General features: G+C 33.8%; 1 protein-coding gene across 8 annotated transcripts; it reads left to right on the forward strand.

Moving 5' to 3' along the window:
- Window positions 1–919: 919 nt before the first annotated feature.
- LOC100805928 (TBC1 domain family member 8B) lies at window positions 920–16,136 on the forward strand. 8 transcript variants are annotated; one of them, XM_014762975.3, is made up of 19 exons: window positions 959–1,115; window positions 1,375–1,490; window positions 2,004–2,073; window positions 3,192–3,920; window positions 4,010–4,144; window positions 4,257–4,370; window positions 5,984–6,042; window positions 6,798–6,864; window positions 7,011–7,062; window positions 7,161–7,253; window positions 7,357–7,440; window positions 7,567–7,985; window positions 8,794–8,855; window positions 9,803–9,872; window positions 12,878–12,958; window positions 13,093–13,194; window positions 14,165–14,289; window positions 15,333–15,423; window positions 15,792–16,136. In XM_014762975.3, the coding sequence occupies exons 2-19, from the start codon at window positions 1,444–1,446 to the stop codon at window positions 15,867–15,869; spliced, it is 2,478 nt and encodes an 825-aa protein (XP_014618461.1). In that variant the 5' UTR covers window positions 959–1,115; window positions 1,375–1,443; the 3' UTR covers window positions 15,870–16,136. The 8 variants fall into 8 exon arrangements, 5 of the variants coding, with proteins under 5 accessions (XP_040862263.1, XP_040862264.1, XP_040862265.1 ...); XM_003536928.5 differs by lacking the exon at window positions 1,375–1,490 and having other exon boundaries at window positions 924–1,115; XM_041006329.1 differs by lacking the exons at window positions 1,375–1,490; window positions 15,333–15,423; window positions 15,792–16,136 and having other exon boundaries at window positions 920–1,115; window positions 13,435–14,288.
- The last annotated feature ends 742 nt before the right edge of the window (window positions 16,137–16,878 follow it).

Raw genomic sequence — 16,878 nt, forward strand, 5'->3', positions numbered from 1 at the left:
AAAAATGATAATTCGTGCTTAATTGTATTTTTTTTTATACATGTCTATAAAAATTATTTTCAATACATAATTAAATAAATATTTAAAATTTTAAAAGAACTAATTAATGAAATTAAATGCAATTTATTAAATATTTCAAATTATTTAATATATATTGAATTTAAATCATTTTTATACTTTGATATAATGAATTAAATGTATTAGATAAAAAATATTTTTTATTTCGTTAAAAAAATGTGTTAAAAATGCTTTTAATTATTACTTTTTTTTTTCATAAAATTCAATTTTATATATTATTGGTCTAAAAAGGTTTACATTAGTAATCAATTAAAATTCACTTTATATGTAATTTTTTGGGATATTAAAAAATTATTACAAAAACTAATATTTTTACCACATGAAATTATATAATTAAATTTGTAAGTTTTTTTTAAAATAAAATTAAATTTGTAAGTCGATGTTAATTAAAGTCATTATTACATTAGTAAAAAAGACAGAGGACGACTAAAAAAATGTAAGAAGAGATATGTTATCAAATTGATCTAGTTTAATTAATTGAATGTAGTGTACTAGTGTGAATTATTATAAATTTCATAATACTTATATTTTATTTCTATGAATAAAATAGAAATATGTTTTTTTGTTATGACAAGAAAAAGCAGTTAATGAAAATAATGTCAGCAGTTTATAAGGATAATTTAGAAATGTATACAATAAAAAAAATGATTATCTTCGTTATAGTTATAGATAATTTAATAATTTAGAAATGTGTACAAAGAATGATTATCTTCGTTAATACTTATAGATAATTTAATAAGTATTCAATACAAAAATATTAATAAGGGGCTTTCTCAAGGCGACACGTGGCAACATACCATCAACGGCTACTACTGCAAACACTCACATGTTGCAAGAAACCAGCGGCAACCGAAGTTGATTTATAACGTCGATACAGAGAGAGCTACAAAGAAGGAAGATTCAGTTAGTTACCCTTTCATCCTCCTCCGTAACAATCTCACCAAACCCTAATCCTTCTCTCTCTTCATCTTCGCGCCAACGCATCCGAACATGGCGCACTTCAGTTTCAATCTCCTCCACAGCCTCGAACCCAAGAGGTACGCCTTTACACGTAACATACAATCATCACAATTTTCACGCCTTCTCCAGCGCTTCGGATCCATTTTGGAACGTTTCTTCGAAGCAGTTACCGTCCACGCCAACTGAGAAACAACACAACAGTTTTTTTTTTGTCGACTCGGTTTTTATTATGCCGATCATAAATTCGGAACACGATAACTGAAAATTTCTTTAGTCAATAATAGTTCATTTTAGAATCTTTGTAATTGGTTGGATGTTGAAATGTTGTGGTGGTAGGGTTAGCTCTGTTGGTTTGGCTTTCAGAGCGAAAGCTATGGGCTGTAGAACTGTACCTGTTCTTAAAGTATGTTGTTGTCCTTACTGAGTAAGCGCTCATTGGAGGTTGATTCCAGGTAGCGTGCGTATATGGTATAATTATAACCATGCATGGGTTATGTGTGTGTATTCGCCGTCGGACTGCAAATTTTTTTTTTATCATCAAATGTTAGCGTTAATTATTAGTTTTTTTTTAGCGGGAAAAATCGAATTTACGACCTTTCCCTCTCTCTCTTCTCCTTTTTGTTAGCCGTGGGACTGCAATTTGATTTAGAGAAAATTAGAGAAGTACTAAGAACATTATTTTTAAGATACTCTTTTTAACATATTAAAATTTATTGACAAAATCATAAGTGATATTCGTTAAATAAAAAGTGAGACCTACACAATTTTGTAATTCACAACAAATTTCAATCAATAATAACAGAGAAAAGTTCAGAGATTGTGATGCTAGGCATTTCTCTAGAAATTGTAGTTTACCTGTTGTGTTGTGTGAAATGGTTTATTTCTGGTTTTGGAAATGGTGGTACTATGTTCCATTTTTTTTCTTTCTATCTGACACAACAATAATTACACGTATTGTTTTACAGGGATTCTTATGGATTTGCATTAAGGCCTCAATACGCACAAACATACAGGGAGTATTCTTCCATCTATAAGGTATTGATTATACTAGTTAAGTTTTTCTTTCATGTGTCTGTTGATCCATGCTTAATGTTTCAATCCCATATTCAAGTACACATGCACGAACACATTTTTTTTGGGATATAATAAATGTATCATTTGCCCATGATCAGTATAGTGAAATAGCAGCGCTTTAAGGTTCATCATTATTCAAAAGACATAGTTCCTTTATTGGGTAAATAATGAAAGGAGTTTATCCTTCCCCACGAGTGCTTTTGTTAAATAATAAATAGTAAAGAATGACAAACCTTTGCCTGCAGTGACTGATGATTCTGAGTTAATCATCCTGTAATTATTGCTCCTTCCATTTCAAATTATTTGTCCTGTAAAGTATGATGCATAACTTAAGAAAATTATTAATTCCACCAATCACTATGACATAATAGTCTTTTTAAACTAAAATACCTTTATTAAAAGAGTTAGAGTGTATTGCGATTAATTAAGCGTTTAGGTGATCGATAAATAAGGGATTTTATTGGAAATATGTAATTAATGCTTTCTTGATTTTCCAAAGTAATAAATAATTTGAAATAAATTAAAACTCCTGAAGTGACAAAGGGAGTAGTTGCAACAAGAAGATGAAGAATAAATAACTTACAACATTAACTCAACATTAGCTAATGTCAAGTCAAGTGTCTTCTCTTTTGAGAAAAAAATAGGTCAAAAAAAGATGCATAATGTGTGCAGCCATATGATTAGACATGGGCAGCCCAGTGCGTGAGACTCCCAATTAGTGGGTTGGGGGAGGGTTGATGTACACATACATAGGTTTAGCTCCAAAAGCAGAGAGAGGCTGTTTCCAGGATTTGAACCATGACCTCTAGGCTACAAGGCAACAAGCTCACTGTTGCGATAAGGCTCACCCTCTAATAATTGCCTAGATGTTCCTTGTGCAGTATGACACTAACATAAGAAATAAATGAATTTATAGACAACATTTTAATATTCTTTCCTTATGATTTCAATAAACTATGATCCTAAACAACAAAAGCATTGCATTTTAGCCCTTTGATGTTATCCTTTGCAATTCTGAGAATAAGTAGCACAAATTCAATTTAATGATCATCCCTGGACTGATATATTCATTGTATTAGGAGGAGGAAGATGAGAGATCAGATAAATGGAGTGACTTCCTTGAACAGGTAGCTGAATCATCTGAACCAACTTCTGAGAACGAACATAAAGATACATTGAAGGCTGAACCCGAAAGTAACGAGGTAAGAGAAGAGAGAAATCCGCATAAGCTAAGTAATGGGGATGATTCAAGTGGGAGGCAGTTTTCTGAGTTAGAGGAAGAGACTATTGTTGTCAGGAAGTCTGCTGAGGGTAATGAGATAATAGAAGAGACAATTCAAGATAGGGTTAGCAAAGGAGGTGACTCAAGTGACAGGACGACTTCTGGAGGTACTGAGATAAAAGAGGGTACTAGTCCAGGGAGGGTTAGTGAAGGGGATGATTCAAGTGGCAGGAATTTTATTTGTTATAGTGCCACGGGAAATAACTCTGGAAAGGAACAGCACCATTCAGAAGAAAGAAAGACTTGTGAGGTTCAACGCTGGGCCGAAATTAGGCCATCTCTTATTACCATTGAAGAAATATTTAGTTCTCGTATAAAGAAGGGGAAACAAATGAAAGGTGGGAAAATAAATGGAATTAATGTCCATCTTCCATCAATAGAAGAATCTGAACCTGTAGATGATGGTATAAATGGCTCAAGGGCAGAAAATGCTTTAGTAGATCAAAACTTGCCTGAACTTTTCTCTCGATGGAAAGAACTGGAATCCCTTGTTCAAGGAGGAGTCCCAAAGGATCTTAGAGGAGAGGTAAAATGGTTCTAATTCACTTAAGTGTCTACTTTTGTTGGAGAAAAAAATACTGCAACCGTCCCTACACTACAATATTGCTGTTACAGGTCTGGCAAGCCTTTGTAGGTGTGAAGAAACGACGGGTGGAGAGCTATTATGAGGATCTGTTAGCTCGTGATGAAAGTGAGGAGCAAGATGTCTCATCTGCTGCATTTGGGAAATGGAAAAAGCAGATTGAGAAGGTCATTAGCTGCATGCGCCTTGGACTTTATTTTGATTTGTACGTGCTGCATCTTATGCTTTATATTGCATACTGGCTCTCTCCTTAGACTAAACCTTACTTTTCATTCTCAGGACTTACCACGAACTTTCCCAGGTCACCCTGCTTTGGATGAAAATGGCAGAAATTCCTTGAGGCGTTTACTACTAGCATATGCTCGACATAACCCTGAGGTTGGGTACTGTCAGGTAATTGGATTTGGAGTTCAAAAGAGTTTTTCTTGGAAAATACTGCTATTACTTCCTAATATTCAAGCTTCATCAGACTTCTCACTCATACAATTTCCATCCCTATCCTAATAAGTATTTTCCATGCAAAGGGTTAAATAAACTGAAATATGTGGTGCCATTGGAAAATTCAAAGTTATAATCTCCAAAAGCTGTTTGGGACTGGGTCACTTTCCCTTTTATTAAAATTTCCTGTTATTGATGATGTAAATGAAAATCTGTGTGTAATTTTTTTTGTTCTTTTCTATATGTTTTTTGCTACAGTTTATATAGAGAATAAATATTTCATGTATTATTGAAATTAATTTGCATAGAGATAAATGTTGAGTGTAATTTCTTCAACATTTAGGGTACTTAATTGTCAACCTTTACAAATTATGACATATTACTGATGATGGAAGTTTTCTTTCAAGGACTACAAAATGTGTTTATAGCTGTTAATGTTCTGAAAAACTGAAAAGTTCTTTTGGATTTCATTTGTCTCATAATTTTCAAATTTCAAATCTCCTTCGGTTTCTTGTGTTATGTTGAAATTTATGCTTTACTGTATTCAGTGTTATCTTTTGATAAAGAACTACTGTTCTTGAAAATGAAAAACACAATGGGGGAAAAAACTGTCAAAATAAGAAGCTAAACAATTTTTTGTGAACCATGGCAGAACACTTAATGAAAAACATGTTTAGGCTGGAATAACTTAAAAAAATGCTGCCTGGTTTATGTGTTATACTATTAATGACTAGTTTGCAAACCAAATTGTCTTGCTGGCCCTCTCTCTACTTCTCTCCCCCCCCCCCCCCCCCCCCCCTCTCTCAAACACACACACACACATATGTATATATTGTTTATGCTTCTGTGACAATGGTGAACTATGGTCAAGGTGGGCATTGTGCTTTTTAAAGATCATTAAGTCAGTAATTACTTGATACTGACCAATTTGCATCCTCAAGATATTTGGTTGTAGGACAAGATTTGTTAAGATTCCATTTGGTGGTCCTAGGGTTAAGCAATTGAATAAACAGAAAATAAGTCTAAAACATAGATGATGCCTAGAAATCAACTTAAAACTTTGGTATAGGTTTTCATACTAGTCAGGTCTCTTCAACTTATGGCTGGATCTCTAACATTATTGCTAGTGGTCTGCTAAACCCTGCCTGCTAAATTCTAGTCATCATTTATTGATTTAATGCCTTTTTCAATTACTTTTGGTATAAGCTTTAATATGTTAATGCATTTCAATATAGTGTATCTTGAGAGTTCCAGGGTTCCTGCTTCATGTTAGTACCCCCTTCAAACTTAACTGTATGTTTGCTAGAAAAATGTTGAATGCTTAAAGCCTAAAGCCTAAGTCAATTGAAAATTTTGTATGTCTTGTGAAGTGTGAGGTGTAATGTACTGACCATAGATTTTTGACCATGCATTCCCATAGTTGTTGCTCTTGTGTTTTGGTTGGTGGTGGTGGTTGTTGAGTTTGATGGTATCTAACAATTTCTTCACTGGTGGTAATGGTAATCTTTACTGTTGTCATCATCATCATCATATTCTGTCATTAAATTTTGTTATTGTAATTCATGCAGGCAATGAATTTCTTTGCTGGTTTATTGCTACTTCTTATGCCAGAAGAAAATGCCTTTTGGTAGGTTTGCAAAGCTTTCTAATATTTTCCCCTTGTCAGTCCCTCTTTCCAGCATAGACAATAGCCTGGGCTAGGCAAAATCTTGGTTTGTTTAATTGCAGATGTACGCAGATTGATTTGTGAAATATGCAGTTGAATGGATTTGGCCTGTGACTTTGCAGATCAACCTGTTTAACCAAACCCATTTACCCACATGTATATGTACAAATCTTCTGTGTTAGTAAAAATATTTTTGGACTGGCCCACAGACCATTTGGACCAGCCCACAAATCTAATATTTTGAGAGGGGAAAAAAAGATTCATAGGTATGTGTGTGGATCTGTTTAATTGTGGGTTGGTTGAATGCAAGCTCATTTAAATGTGGGCCTATACTAGTTGGTCTACATAACTGTGGGCTTAAGTGTACCATTTGGACCAGCCCACAAATCTAATATTTTGAGTGGGGAAAAAAGGATTCATAGGTATGTGCACGGATCTGTTTAATTGTGGGTTGGTTGAATGCAAGCTCATTTAAATGTGGGCCTATACTAGTTGGTCTGCATAACTGTGGGCTTAAGTGTACCAGTGCAGATCTGTCCAGACTTGTCCACATATACTTTCACTGATTTTCTTCTTTTGGTAATTGATTATTAGGTAAACTCAATCTTTTAAAAATGCTGTCTATTTAAAGACATGATAATATCTTTGTATTGTTTAACAAAAAACACTTGGTTTGTCTTCTGTTTATATTATCTAATGTTTAATTGGGATCTCAGGGCATTTGCTGGCATTATTGATGAATATTTTGCAGGCTATTATACTGAGGATATGATTGAATCTCAAGTAATGATCAAGTTTCTATCTTTTTTTCTTTTTAAAAAAGGACACATTCTTTATCCTGTTTCTTGAGTCACATGTCTTTTGGATAATTGTAGTATTAAGGTACTTGTAATTCTCTTTGCCAATGATGGAAGCTTTTAATGTGCCAGGTGGACCAGCTTATTTTTGAGGAATTAATGCGTGAAAGATTTCCTAAACTGGGTTTGTATTTATTATCTTTGCTCTTCAGTAATCTTCTTGTAATTGTCTCTCTGAATCAGTTTGGATATTTTTTTATTCTACTGATGCTTTTGGTGCAGTTAATCATCTGGATTACTTGGGAGTGCAGGTGGCATGGATATCTGGATCTTGGTTTCTATCAATCTTTGTAAACATAATTCCTTGGGAAAGTGGTGAGATTTATACGGAGTGAATCTTTTCTTTTAATATTACAGCATTGATTTTGAATTTTGTATATTCTTAAATGTTATCTTATGCCTTGTTTCTCAATCTTAGTTCTTCGAGTTTGGGATGTGCTACTATTTGAAGGGAACCGTGTTATGCTATTTCGAACAGCACTGGCTCTAATGGAATTATATGGTATTGAATTTTGATTTCCTGTGTTTATGAGTGATCTGAGCAAACTAGCATCTGTAAGTAGTAAACTAAATTAAATTATTGTTTATATCTTCCTTAATGTAACACAATTTTTATCTCGTATTCTAGGTCCTGCATTAGTTACAACAAAAGATGCTGGTGATGCAATTACATTGTTTCAATCACTTGTTGGTTCAACATTTGATAGCAGCCAGCTTGTCTTTACTGCTTGTATGGGTTATCTAGCAGTGACTGAGGCCAGACTAAAGGAACTGAGAGAAAAACACCTGCCATCTGTGTTAGATGTCATAGAAGAAAGATCAAAAAAGGGAAGGGCTTGGAAGGATTCGAAAGGGCTTGCATCTAAATTGTACAGTTTCAAACATGACCCAGGGTCATTGGAAGAGGAAAGAATACTCACTGAAGGAAGTGATACGGTAGCTGATGGAAATGTGCAGTTGGAATCCCATTCCTCTAATTTAGATGAAATGCTCAATAGTCTCAATGTTGATTCAGAAGTGGGTTCCCTACCACATCTCCAGGAACAGGTTGCCTCCTCTACAGTCTACACCTCAACATTCACTTTCTTCTTCCATTCCCCCCTCCCTGCAGAAAGGCCTATATTTGTGAAGTATATTGAAATTTAACTAACCATTAAACACAACTTTGACTTATAAATTCACCTTAGTATACTGTTGACTGTTGATGCCTTCAAGATGTGACTTTTGTCTTATTCTATCTCTAGTCAGGTTAACAGTTAACTTAATAGTGGTAAAAGGTGCTAGCATCTTTACAATGTGAAATCAGACTCTTATTGTGAAATGTGAGCATGAATAATTTTCTGTTGGTCATAATATGCTTCATTGGTTAAGTTCATTTTTTATCATTGCTGCAGTCATGTTGTGACTCTGTCTGTATCATTTGTTTCAGTTCCGCTTAAAAGATTGAAAAGAAATCAGAATAAGATGATATTGAATAATTTTCTGACATATGCTTGCTCTTTAGTGGTTTTTTTATTTGTTTTTTTTATATTCCTGAATTTTCCCCTTTTAAATAGAATTAAATCTTACGCATCAGAAACTCATTGAATATATTCTATTGTATTCTTCCTGTGTTGGTTGGCAGTGTATGACAGTAGTTTTTCCAATGCTTCTACCACAGCTTCATTAGTTAATTATATATTCGTGATGGTCAATAATATATATTACATATTACATTCATTACATTTCATAGTCTAATTTTCTGGCTTAATTTTGGATTCAGTTATCTTTAGTATTTTGCCTATAAATAGTTTCTCTATTATAACCAGCTCTTGTACAACTCTTTAAGTTTCAATCATTAACTGCTTCTGTGCAGGTGGTTTGGTTGAAGGTTGAATTATGCAGATTGATGGAGGAGAAAAGATCTGCCATACTCAGGTTATAGTTTCTTTGGTGTTCAAATTCTAATTCTAGCTCTTTCAAAACTGATGTTTTGTTCAGCTTGCTAGTTATAAAGGAAAGTTGCTAGAAGGTTTCTAGAATATAATTGCAAAAACTGTTAAGCTGTAAATGTAGATATGGTTAACTAAATGTACATTATTTTAGTGGATCAGGTTGAAAATCCATGGAATTAAGGGGGCGTTTGGTGCAAGAGAAATTTTTAGTTTTCCAAAAATCTGAAGTTGAGAATCCTTGGAATTGAGGGATTCTATATAGAAGTCTGTCTGGGAAGTTATTTCTGATTGTGTTGTTTCTTATTTTCTTGTGTGGCCTTCATTGCTGCTACAACCCTCATATCTTTTTAGTGTCAGGAAATACGAAGGGGGGTAAAAACATTAGGGAAATTTTCACTAATAGGTCACTAACAAATTACACAAGTAAACTTGACAGTTGACACTACATTCAATCCAAAGCCTTAAGGCATTAGGTTTACGAGTCTTTTCACTTATATGTTACTCAACTTTCACACTAGTACTCCAACAATCTGACCTTCAAGAGAGTGTCTTCCACGTTGTATGCTTCCCCTCAAGTTGAAACATTTTCGATCCACGAGTACTCAATGGTGGTCCTTAGAACTTAGCCCTGGCCGACCAATATCCACTAAATACTTGCACCGCTATTAGGTTGCACCACCCTTAGGCCCTTAGAACTTATCCATTGTTGCCAACATGCTATAAATACTTACACCGCTATTAGGTTGCACCAAACCACTTAATAAATCTTTATAATGCATTGCCTTTAGCACTTTTGATGTCTTATTTGTATGTCTCCCTCTTCATGCCCCATGCGGCTCTGTTAATATGATAACTTTATGCATGCAGTAATGTTAGATTTTCATGATATCTTATGAATTCATTTCAATGTGTGTTTCCAACCTTGAACAGAGCTGAGGAGCTAGAAACAGCTTTAATGGAGATGGTGAAGGAAGATAATCGTCTGCAATTAAGTGCAAGGGTATATCCATTTGGATGATTCATCATATTGTGTGATCTTTCATATTTTTGGTATTTTATTGAGGTCATCCATGCGTATTAAATGTGTAAAAATAAAATAGAATTTATTTTTTCTTCTTGCTCATACATCCATATATATTGAGTAAATTTTGGCATACAAGTCTATATGAATTATCAAGATTAAAAGTTGCTTAAGTTCACATGACCACTTAAAAAAAGCCATATAATTTGTGTTTTAAACTTGATCTTCATGATAAGATCTGCTGATCAATATTTCTCTCTCTCTCCCTTTCTCTCTCACACAAACATCCTTGTGCAAAAAGTGGATCAAATGGAAGTAGTCTGATTAATAGGGGCAGAAGAAGACTAAAGAAAACATGAGAAATCATTAAAAAAGACCTTAATCTATATGGATTTTATGAAGTTTGATTTTTGATGGAACCAAAAGGCATTGGGCAATCCATGTAGTTGACCCCACCAATGGTATTAGGCTTGATTGTTGTTGATATATTTGAAGCTGTTGAAATTAAGAGATTAGGTAAAGAGGGAGAAGAGAGATAAAAGAGAATGGTACACTGAATTAACATTGAGATGTATTACAATGCGATGGGATGTTCATAAACTTTGAGCATTAGTCCTTATTTGTATTAATCATAATCTTAAGTACTCAGGAAATCATGATAAGATAAGGTAACAAGGTAACTGGTCCTAGAAGATAGTGAGAAAATAGGAAAACTAAACTTGTAACAAAGGTAATCTAAGATATTTTCACATATTTTAACACTATCCCTTAAGCTAAAGCTTGTTAAGAATATAGCTTTTAGAAGAAAAAATCAAATAATATAATTTGAGGGATGGTGACAAGATAATTCTCTAGGATTGCCGCAATGCTAGCAAATACTTCTAGTAAAGTCGCAATGCCAGGTTAATGTCTCTAGGAAAGCCATAGGACCAGGCTCATATATTTGGGAAAGTTGCAGAGCCAGGTTGATTTATCTGGGAAAGTCACAGGGTCAGCAGATATTTCTGTTAAAGTTGTAGTGCCAGGCTCATATCTCTAGGAAAGCCATGGGGCCAGTTGATATATTTGGTAAAGCTGCAGGGCCAGGTTTATATCTTTGGAAAGTTGCAGGATAAACCAAACACATCAAATGTAATGAACATAGAGAAATCACATAGATTTGAGCACAAGTTATGGCAAAACGCAGCCAAAAGAAGCCAGACATCCATGGTTCAACACAAGTTAGCGGAGATGAATGAACAATAACCACAAGGGTAGAAACACAATGAAGCAGACTTCATGGTAGAAACACAATGAACCCTCATATGAGAGATATGTGGGTGCATTCCTCCTCAAAACACTATTCTCCAGCGAGACAATAAATATGCAACAGTATTCTTTCTTTGAGAACCCTTCATTGAAGAAATAAGAAGGGGAGAAGCTATGTCCCAATCCCAGCCACGGAAGTTGTTTTCTATTGTTGTCAATTGAAGTTGACAAAATGGAGTTTTTTACTATTTTAATTTATATTCAGATTTTTTAAAATAGACATTAAACTAGTTTCTAGATACAAATAAAACAATGTTCTAGGAATAAATTTTCAGAATAAGCTACAGAAACAAAAAATAAATAATAGGATGAAATGCAGAAATGGAAAATAGGAAGAGAATAATGTGGTGGAGGAAGAACATCAGCGGAGAAGGAAGAGTAAAGGGAAACGAAAAGCATTGCAGAATAATAGGAAAGGAAAAAGAGGGAACAGGGAGAAGTAAAAGGAAGAGGGAAGAGAGGAGTATTTGAATTTTGAACTGGTGAAAAGATGGAGAAAAGGGAAAAAGGTATTTAAATAAAGTTATTAACAAAAGGGAAGAGAAGTACATTTAGTAATAAGGGAGGTGGGGGAGGATGAAACTGTTGAAGGAGATGGATGTAACCAAAAAGCATGATTGAAGATTGTCAGAAGGACATGACCTTGGTGACTAGATGCCAAACAAGAAACATGACATGAAAGACTATTAATTTAAATGAAGAATCATGAAAAATAGGATAGGGAGAAAGTCCTGAAATGAATTCACTTTCATGTTAATCTGTATTTTTCATTAGAAAATGGAGAGAAAATTGGGAGAATTTTTAGATTGAGATAACTACACACCAACCTTAACAATTGAGAATATTTCAAAGTATGAATAATTGTGTTTTTTCATGAAAAGTTGTATTGTTAAATATTAAAGAGTTGGTATTATTTCATTTAATCTGTCTTTTCATAGACAACTATTTAGAAATAAATGACTCTTCGTAGAAGACATAAAGTGAAAAGGTGTGACTTTTTATTGAATAGACATTACTTGAAAATGTATGACTTTTCATGAAATGACATAAATTGAATAGATGTAATTTTTCATGAATAGACACATATTTTCTATAAATAGGAGCAGTCTCCAAATTCAAATCTTTTCTAAGATTTTTCCCCACTGGCCACTGTGCATTCTCTCTATTCATTCACAAATTCATTTTCTTGGCCTTTGGTGCACAAGAGGTGGAAGCAAAAGTATCATTCTGTAAATACCACTGTTGTCAGGACTTGAGTTTTGAAAATGCAAGACATACTCAAGGGTCTTTAATGTATCCTGAAAGAAAGTATTTGTCGGCGCCTTGAAGACATTGTGCACACTTTCCTTCTATTCCTTCATTTTCTACTCTTCAAAGATCCTTGCCCACCAACAACCACCACCATTTTTTTTGTTATATCTTGAAGACATCATTATGCTAAACCGATTCCTGAGGCATGTTTTAGCATAAATAATATAAGTAAGCTTGTTTTAAATATCATTTAATCATTCAATCAGCTAAGAGTACTTTTATTGAACCCCATAAAAGGCATAAATACTAGGAAAGCTTGTTCAGTATCCATGTACAATTGTGTTTATGATTTCTTTTTCTCTCCAACTCATTTTTCTTCTGGTCTTTTGGCTTGTGTGGTTTACAAAATGTTTGTGATCATGCAGGTTGAGCAGTTGGAGCAGGAGGTCGCTGAGCTACAACAAGTCATTGCTGATAAGAAAGAACAAGAAGCTGCCATGCTGCAGGTTCTAGTGTGCACCTGTTTTCTACAGTGTCTATTTCTGTAAGCTTATATGCAAAAATGAATAAGTAAATAGAGATTAAGAAGAATGTCTTTATGTGTCGTATAGAAAAGTTTGAAATCTTCTCCATACTACAGGTCCTAGTGCGGCTAGAGCAGGACCAAAAAGTTACTGAAGATGCTCGCAGAAGATCAGAGCAAGATCTTGCAGCTCATAAATTTGAAGTTCACGTGCTTCAGGTAGTCTCTCCCCCCTCTTATGATCATTGTGATTTTGGTCGTTTGTTTTTCAGTTTATTGTAGAGTAAAATTCGTAAACAGAATCATGCTTAGAATATCATTTCAAATGTTTCCCCAAAAAAAATTACAATAAAAACTTCATTTTTGAATCATGATCAAATTGGGAGTTTCCTTGTTGAAATCTAAATTTCATTGAGAGCCATTATGTAGCTGACATTTGTTTACTAATGTTCAATACAGGTTTGGGTACTCTTCTATATGTTTCATGTGCTACTTAGTAGGCATCCTTTTAATGCTATTGCCTGATACAAAAGAACGCAAGCACAAGTAGTTAAGAAGTAAAATAACTGATATACTCCAAATCTCGTTATATCTATCATATTCTTTCTTATTCCTTTTCTCTTGGTAATGCTCATGGGAAAGAAAATATTCTCTGCTAATTGGTTGTTTTTAGTTTACAATGGGCTGTGGATGAAGGTTTTATTTTTTTTGTTTTTGGCTAAAATGGATAAAGTTGTTTATGTCTACAAATTGAGAAGCACTCTTTTTCTCCATCAAGTGTTTTAGATCCCACAATTTTCAGTTAAAATTGGTCTTAGTCCCTATATTGTAAAAATGATGATTTTGGTCCTTGTATTTTTTATAATTGCTAATTTTTTTTTTCTCTTTATGGAACTTAGGATACTGGGGAAAGAGACCAAATTCACAAATTATAAAAAAATACAATGACCAAAATCACCGTTCTTAAAGTATATGAACTAAAACCAATTCTGACTGAAAGTTAGGTGACCTAAAACACATTTAACCCTTGTTTTAATCTAAATACCCTCAGCATGTCCATGGCATTGAAGAGCTTTTATAATAAGATGGGTAGATCTATTTCCCAAAGAGAAATAAGTAACCACGCTGCTAACTGTTAAGGATCTTACTAGACATGATTACATCTATTTCCAGTATAATAAATATGCAGGAAAAGTATGACAAGGCCATGCAATCAATTGCTGAGATGCAAAAGCGAGTTGTTATGGCAGAAAGTATGTTGGAGGCTACCCTTCAATATGAATCTGGCCAATCCAAAGCACTTTCTTCTCCAAGGTACATATATTTTATTTTTAGATATCACATTGGATTCTGCATTCAATTATATCTTCTGTGTCGAAATTAGTTTAGTTATTGCTTGTTATAAACTATAATTTGCCTTTGCAAGCTCTTGGAATTTAATATCTTAAGACCATTGTAATTTCATGTATGAATCACCAATTAAGCATTGTAATTTCATAAACCTGCTTGAGAATTTTGTTCACAAACTGTGTGAAATTATGATTAGCAGGCCTTTTTTTTAGATTTTTTCCCTTTTTCCTTGATAGATAGCAGATAGCATAGTAAGACAACTTTAGATAATTGTCCTGGTTTAAAACTAGATGAAAACAGTAGCCTCTTTTAAGTACCCATGTTGCATTGCAAAACAAAGTTAAATATTTTTTTTGTTGTAGTTGGTAAACTATGAAATGCAGGAAAAATTTAAATAATGGTCCTAAATGGTTTTAAGGTTCCTTGATGAAATCATGAAACTGAATAACAATGAAGCAGCTGGGGCTTCAATGAAAGGCTTGAAGTCTCTGGGTAAGAGAAATGCTAGAAACTCACTCTTTGATATACTCTTTTGAACATACTCTCTCTTATTGAAAAAAAATTGAGTCCTACATCATATTTAATGATTCTCTTTTGTGATTTTGAAGTTTTTAATAAATTTTAACCATTTAGAAAAAGTGTTTTTGAAAGAATGTGTTAGAGAGTGTGTTCCTAAGGTAAATATCATTGTTTGCACTTCTCGAATGCTGAACTGGAAGTAACTCCAAAATAAAATAAAAATTGTTGAAAGGATTGGTTGTTCTTAATTTTATAGTATTCTGGGAAACCTTCAAAATTTTATATATGATCATATAATATAGGTGTAAGGTTGATCTTAAGTTTTACACGAGCTGTGGCTGCTAATACTCATGTACTTCACCGTGAATAATGTTTGTTCTGTCATCTGTGTCCTTGGACTTAGACATAACCTAGTTTCCATGGATTTGTGGGGAAGGAATGTCAATACAACGAGCGTGTTGCATTTATGACATAACCTATTTTTGTAGGACTGGTCGTGTACAAAGCCCAAGGTTTGAAAACCCCACCCGGAAAGTTAGTCTGCTAAGTTTTGGACTAGGCTGGCGTGACAAAAACAAGGTAAAATCTTCTCTGTCCTCTCTGTCTCCCAATTTTCAAGCAGAGGACATGCAATTTGGTTATTTACAATTATGGGTTGCAAAATCGAATTCTAAAGAATTCACCATTGGTTAGTATGCCAGTCCAACTAACAATTTCTTGATATTGAAATTGAAATTCACTGCACAAGTTATCTTGGTGTGCACGGTTACTTTAACTCACATCTACTTGTTTCAAGCAAAAAAGTTCTCTATTTCTAGTTTGGGGTATTAATCTTTGGAGGTGTTCCCGAATTGTATAATATGTCCATATGCTTGGGGTTTACTGTTTTTATGCTGATAAGTGAATATTATTCGTAAAGATTATCCCTTACATATCCTATGAAACAGGGCAAACCAAATGCTGAAGAATCTAGCGAAAGTTTGCATGACCATAGCTCTCCCAGAAAAGAATCTGATAACCAATAAACAGATAGATAGAACATGCAGAGCACTACCACTGGAACCCTTCCCAGTGCTTTCCTGTCTACTTAGAAGTTCTAACCGTTTCTGATTATCACTACTCAATTTTCTGTGTTAATTGTGTCACAAAGTTAGGGGAGGAATCCATTGTAAGGAATGTTTTATATGTTGATAGGTCAATTAGCTGTTGAAGGAACACTTTGTCTCTGACACTAACACTCGCTGGTAACATTTATACATTTAAAGTTAAGCATATTCTATCTTTGACACTAAGAATCTTGCAAAAACATTGTGTGTTGATCTGATTTTTGTAATAAAGTGAGGCGGAACAACCGTGTCACTACCATAGTTTAACGCGTGCAAACATGTGCCTTCTTTATCCACACACGTGAACAGTTCAGACTAAAATATAAAAATTGTGACAGGTATTATTCAATTTTCACCCTCCATTTATAGTCGTCACAACTTGTCTCTCTTAGAAGTAATCCTCTCGGTTTAGCTTTTCTAAAGTGAAGAACTACACCTCAGGAAAAAATGCACTGATAACCTTATTGGTTACAAAATCAATGATTTAGTTAAGATTGTGATAAAACGCATTCATTTTTTATAGATCTAGACCTGCTTGTTAGCGTGCTGGTCAACAAAATTGTTTTCAATTTGATTTATTTAAATTATATTTTAACTTTTAACTTTATTATATTATCAAAATGTAAATCTTTGAAAAGGTCTAGGATTTTTGCCAGATTCAAAAAAAATTGTCACTATTCAAGTCGAAAGAGTTACATTGTAATGAGTGCAAGCAAGCACAAGATAACTCTTTATTTTGATTACCTAATGGTTACTCAATAAAATGTAATCATTGGCTCATTCATTTGAAAAATAGAGTTGGAAGTAGGACTTGTTGACGTCGGTGTAAAGTGGTTGAGAAAAAATTGAGATTGAACCTCATTGTGATATAACAATCAAAATATTGTGATAAAAAAAAAGTGAAAATTATGATTTAGTGCTGGATAAC

Source organism: Glycine max, chromosome 10 (genome assembly GCF_000004515.6).
Source record: "Glycine max cultivar Williams 82 chromosome 10, Glycine_max_v4.0, whole genome shotgun sequence".
NCBI lineage: Eukaryota > Viridiplantae > Streptophyta > Magnoliopsida > Fabales > Fabaceae > Glycine > Glycine max.

Bases quoted from the DNA above. Each gene is read 5' to 3' on its own strand.
- LOC100805928 (XM_003536928.5), top strand. From the start codon at position 1,069: ATGGCGCACTTCAGTTTCAATCTCCTCCACAGCCTCGAACCCAAGAG. The intron at 4,145-4,256 runs GTCATTAGCTGC...TTTCATTCTCAG, and splicing joins GGAAAAAGCAGATTGAGAAG to GACTTACCACGAACTTTCCC. The intron at 7,441-7,566 runs GTATTGAATTTT...CTCGTATTCTAG, and splicing joins GGCTCTAATGGAATTATATG to GTCCTGCATTAGTTACAACA.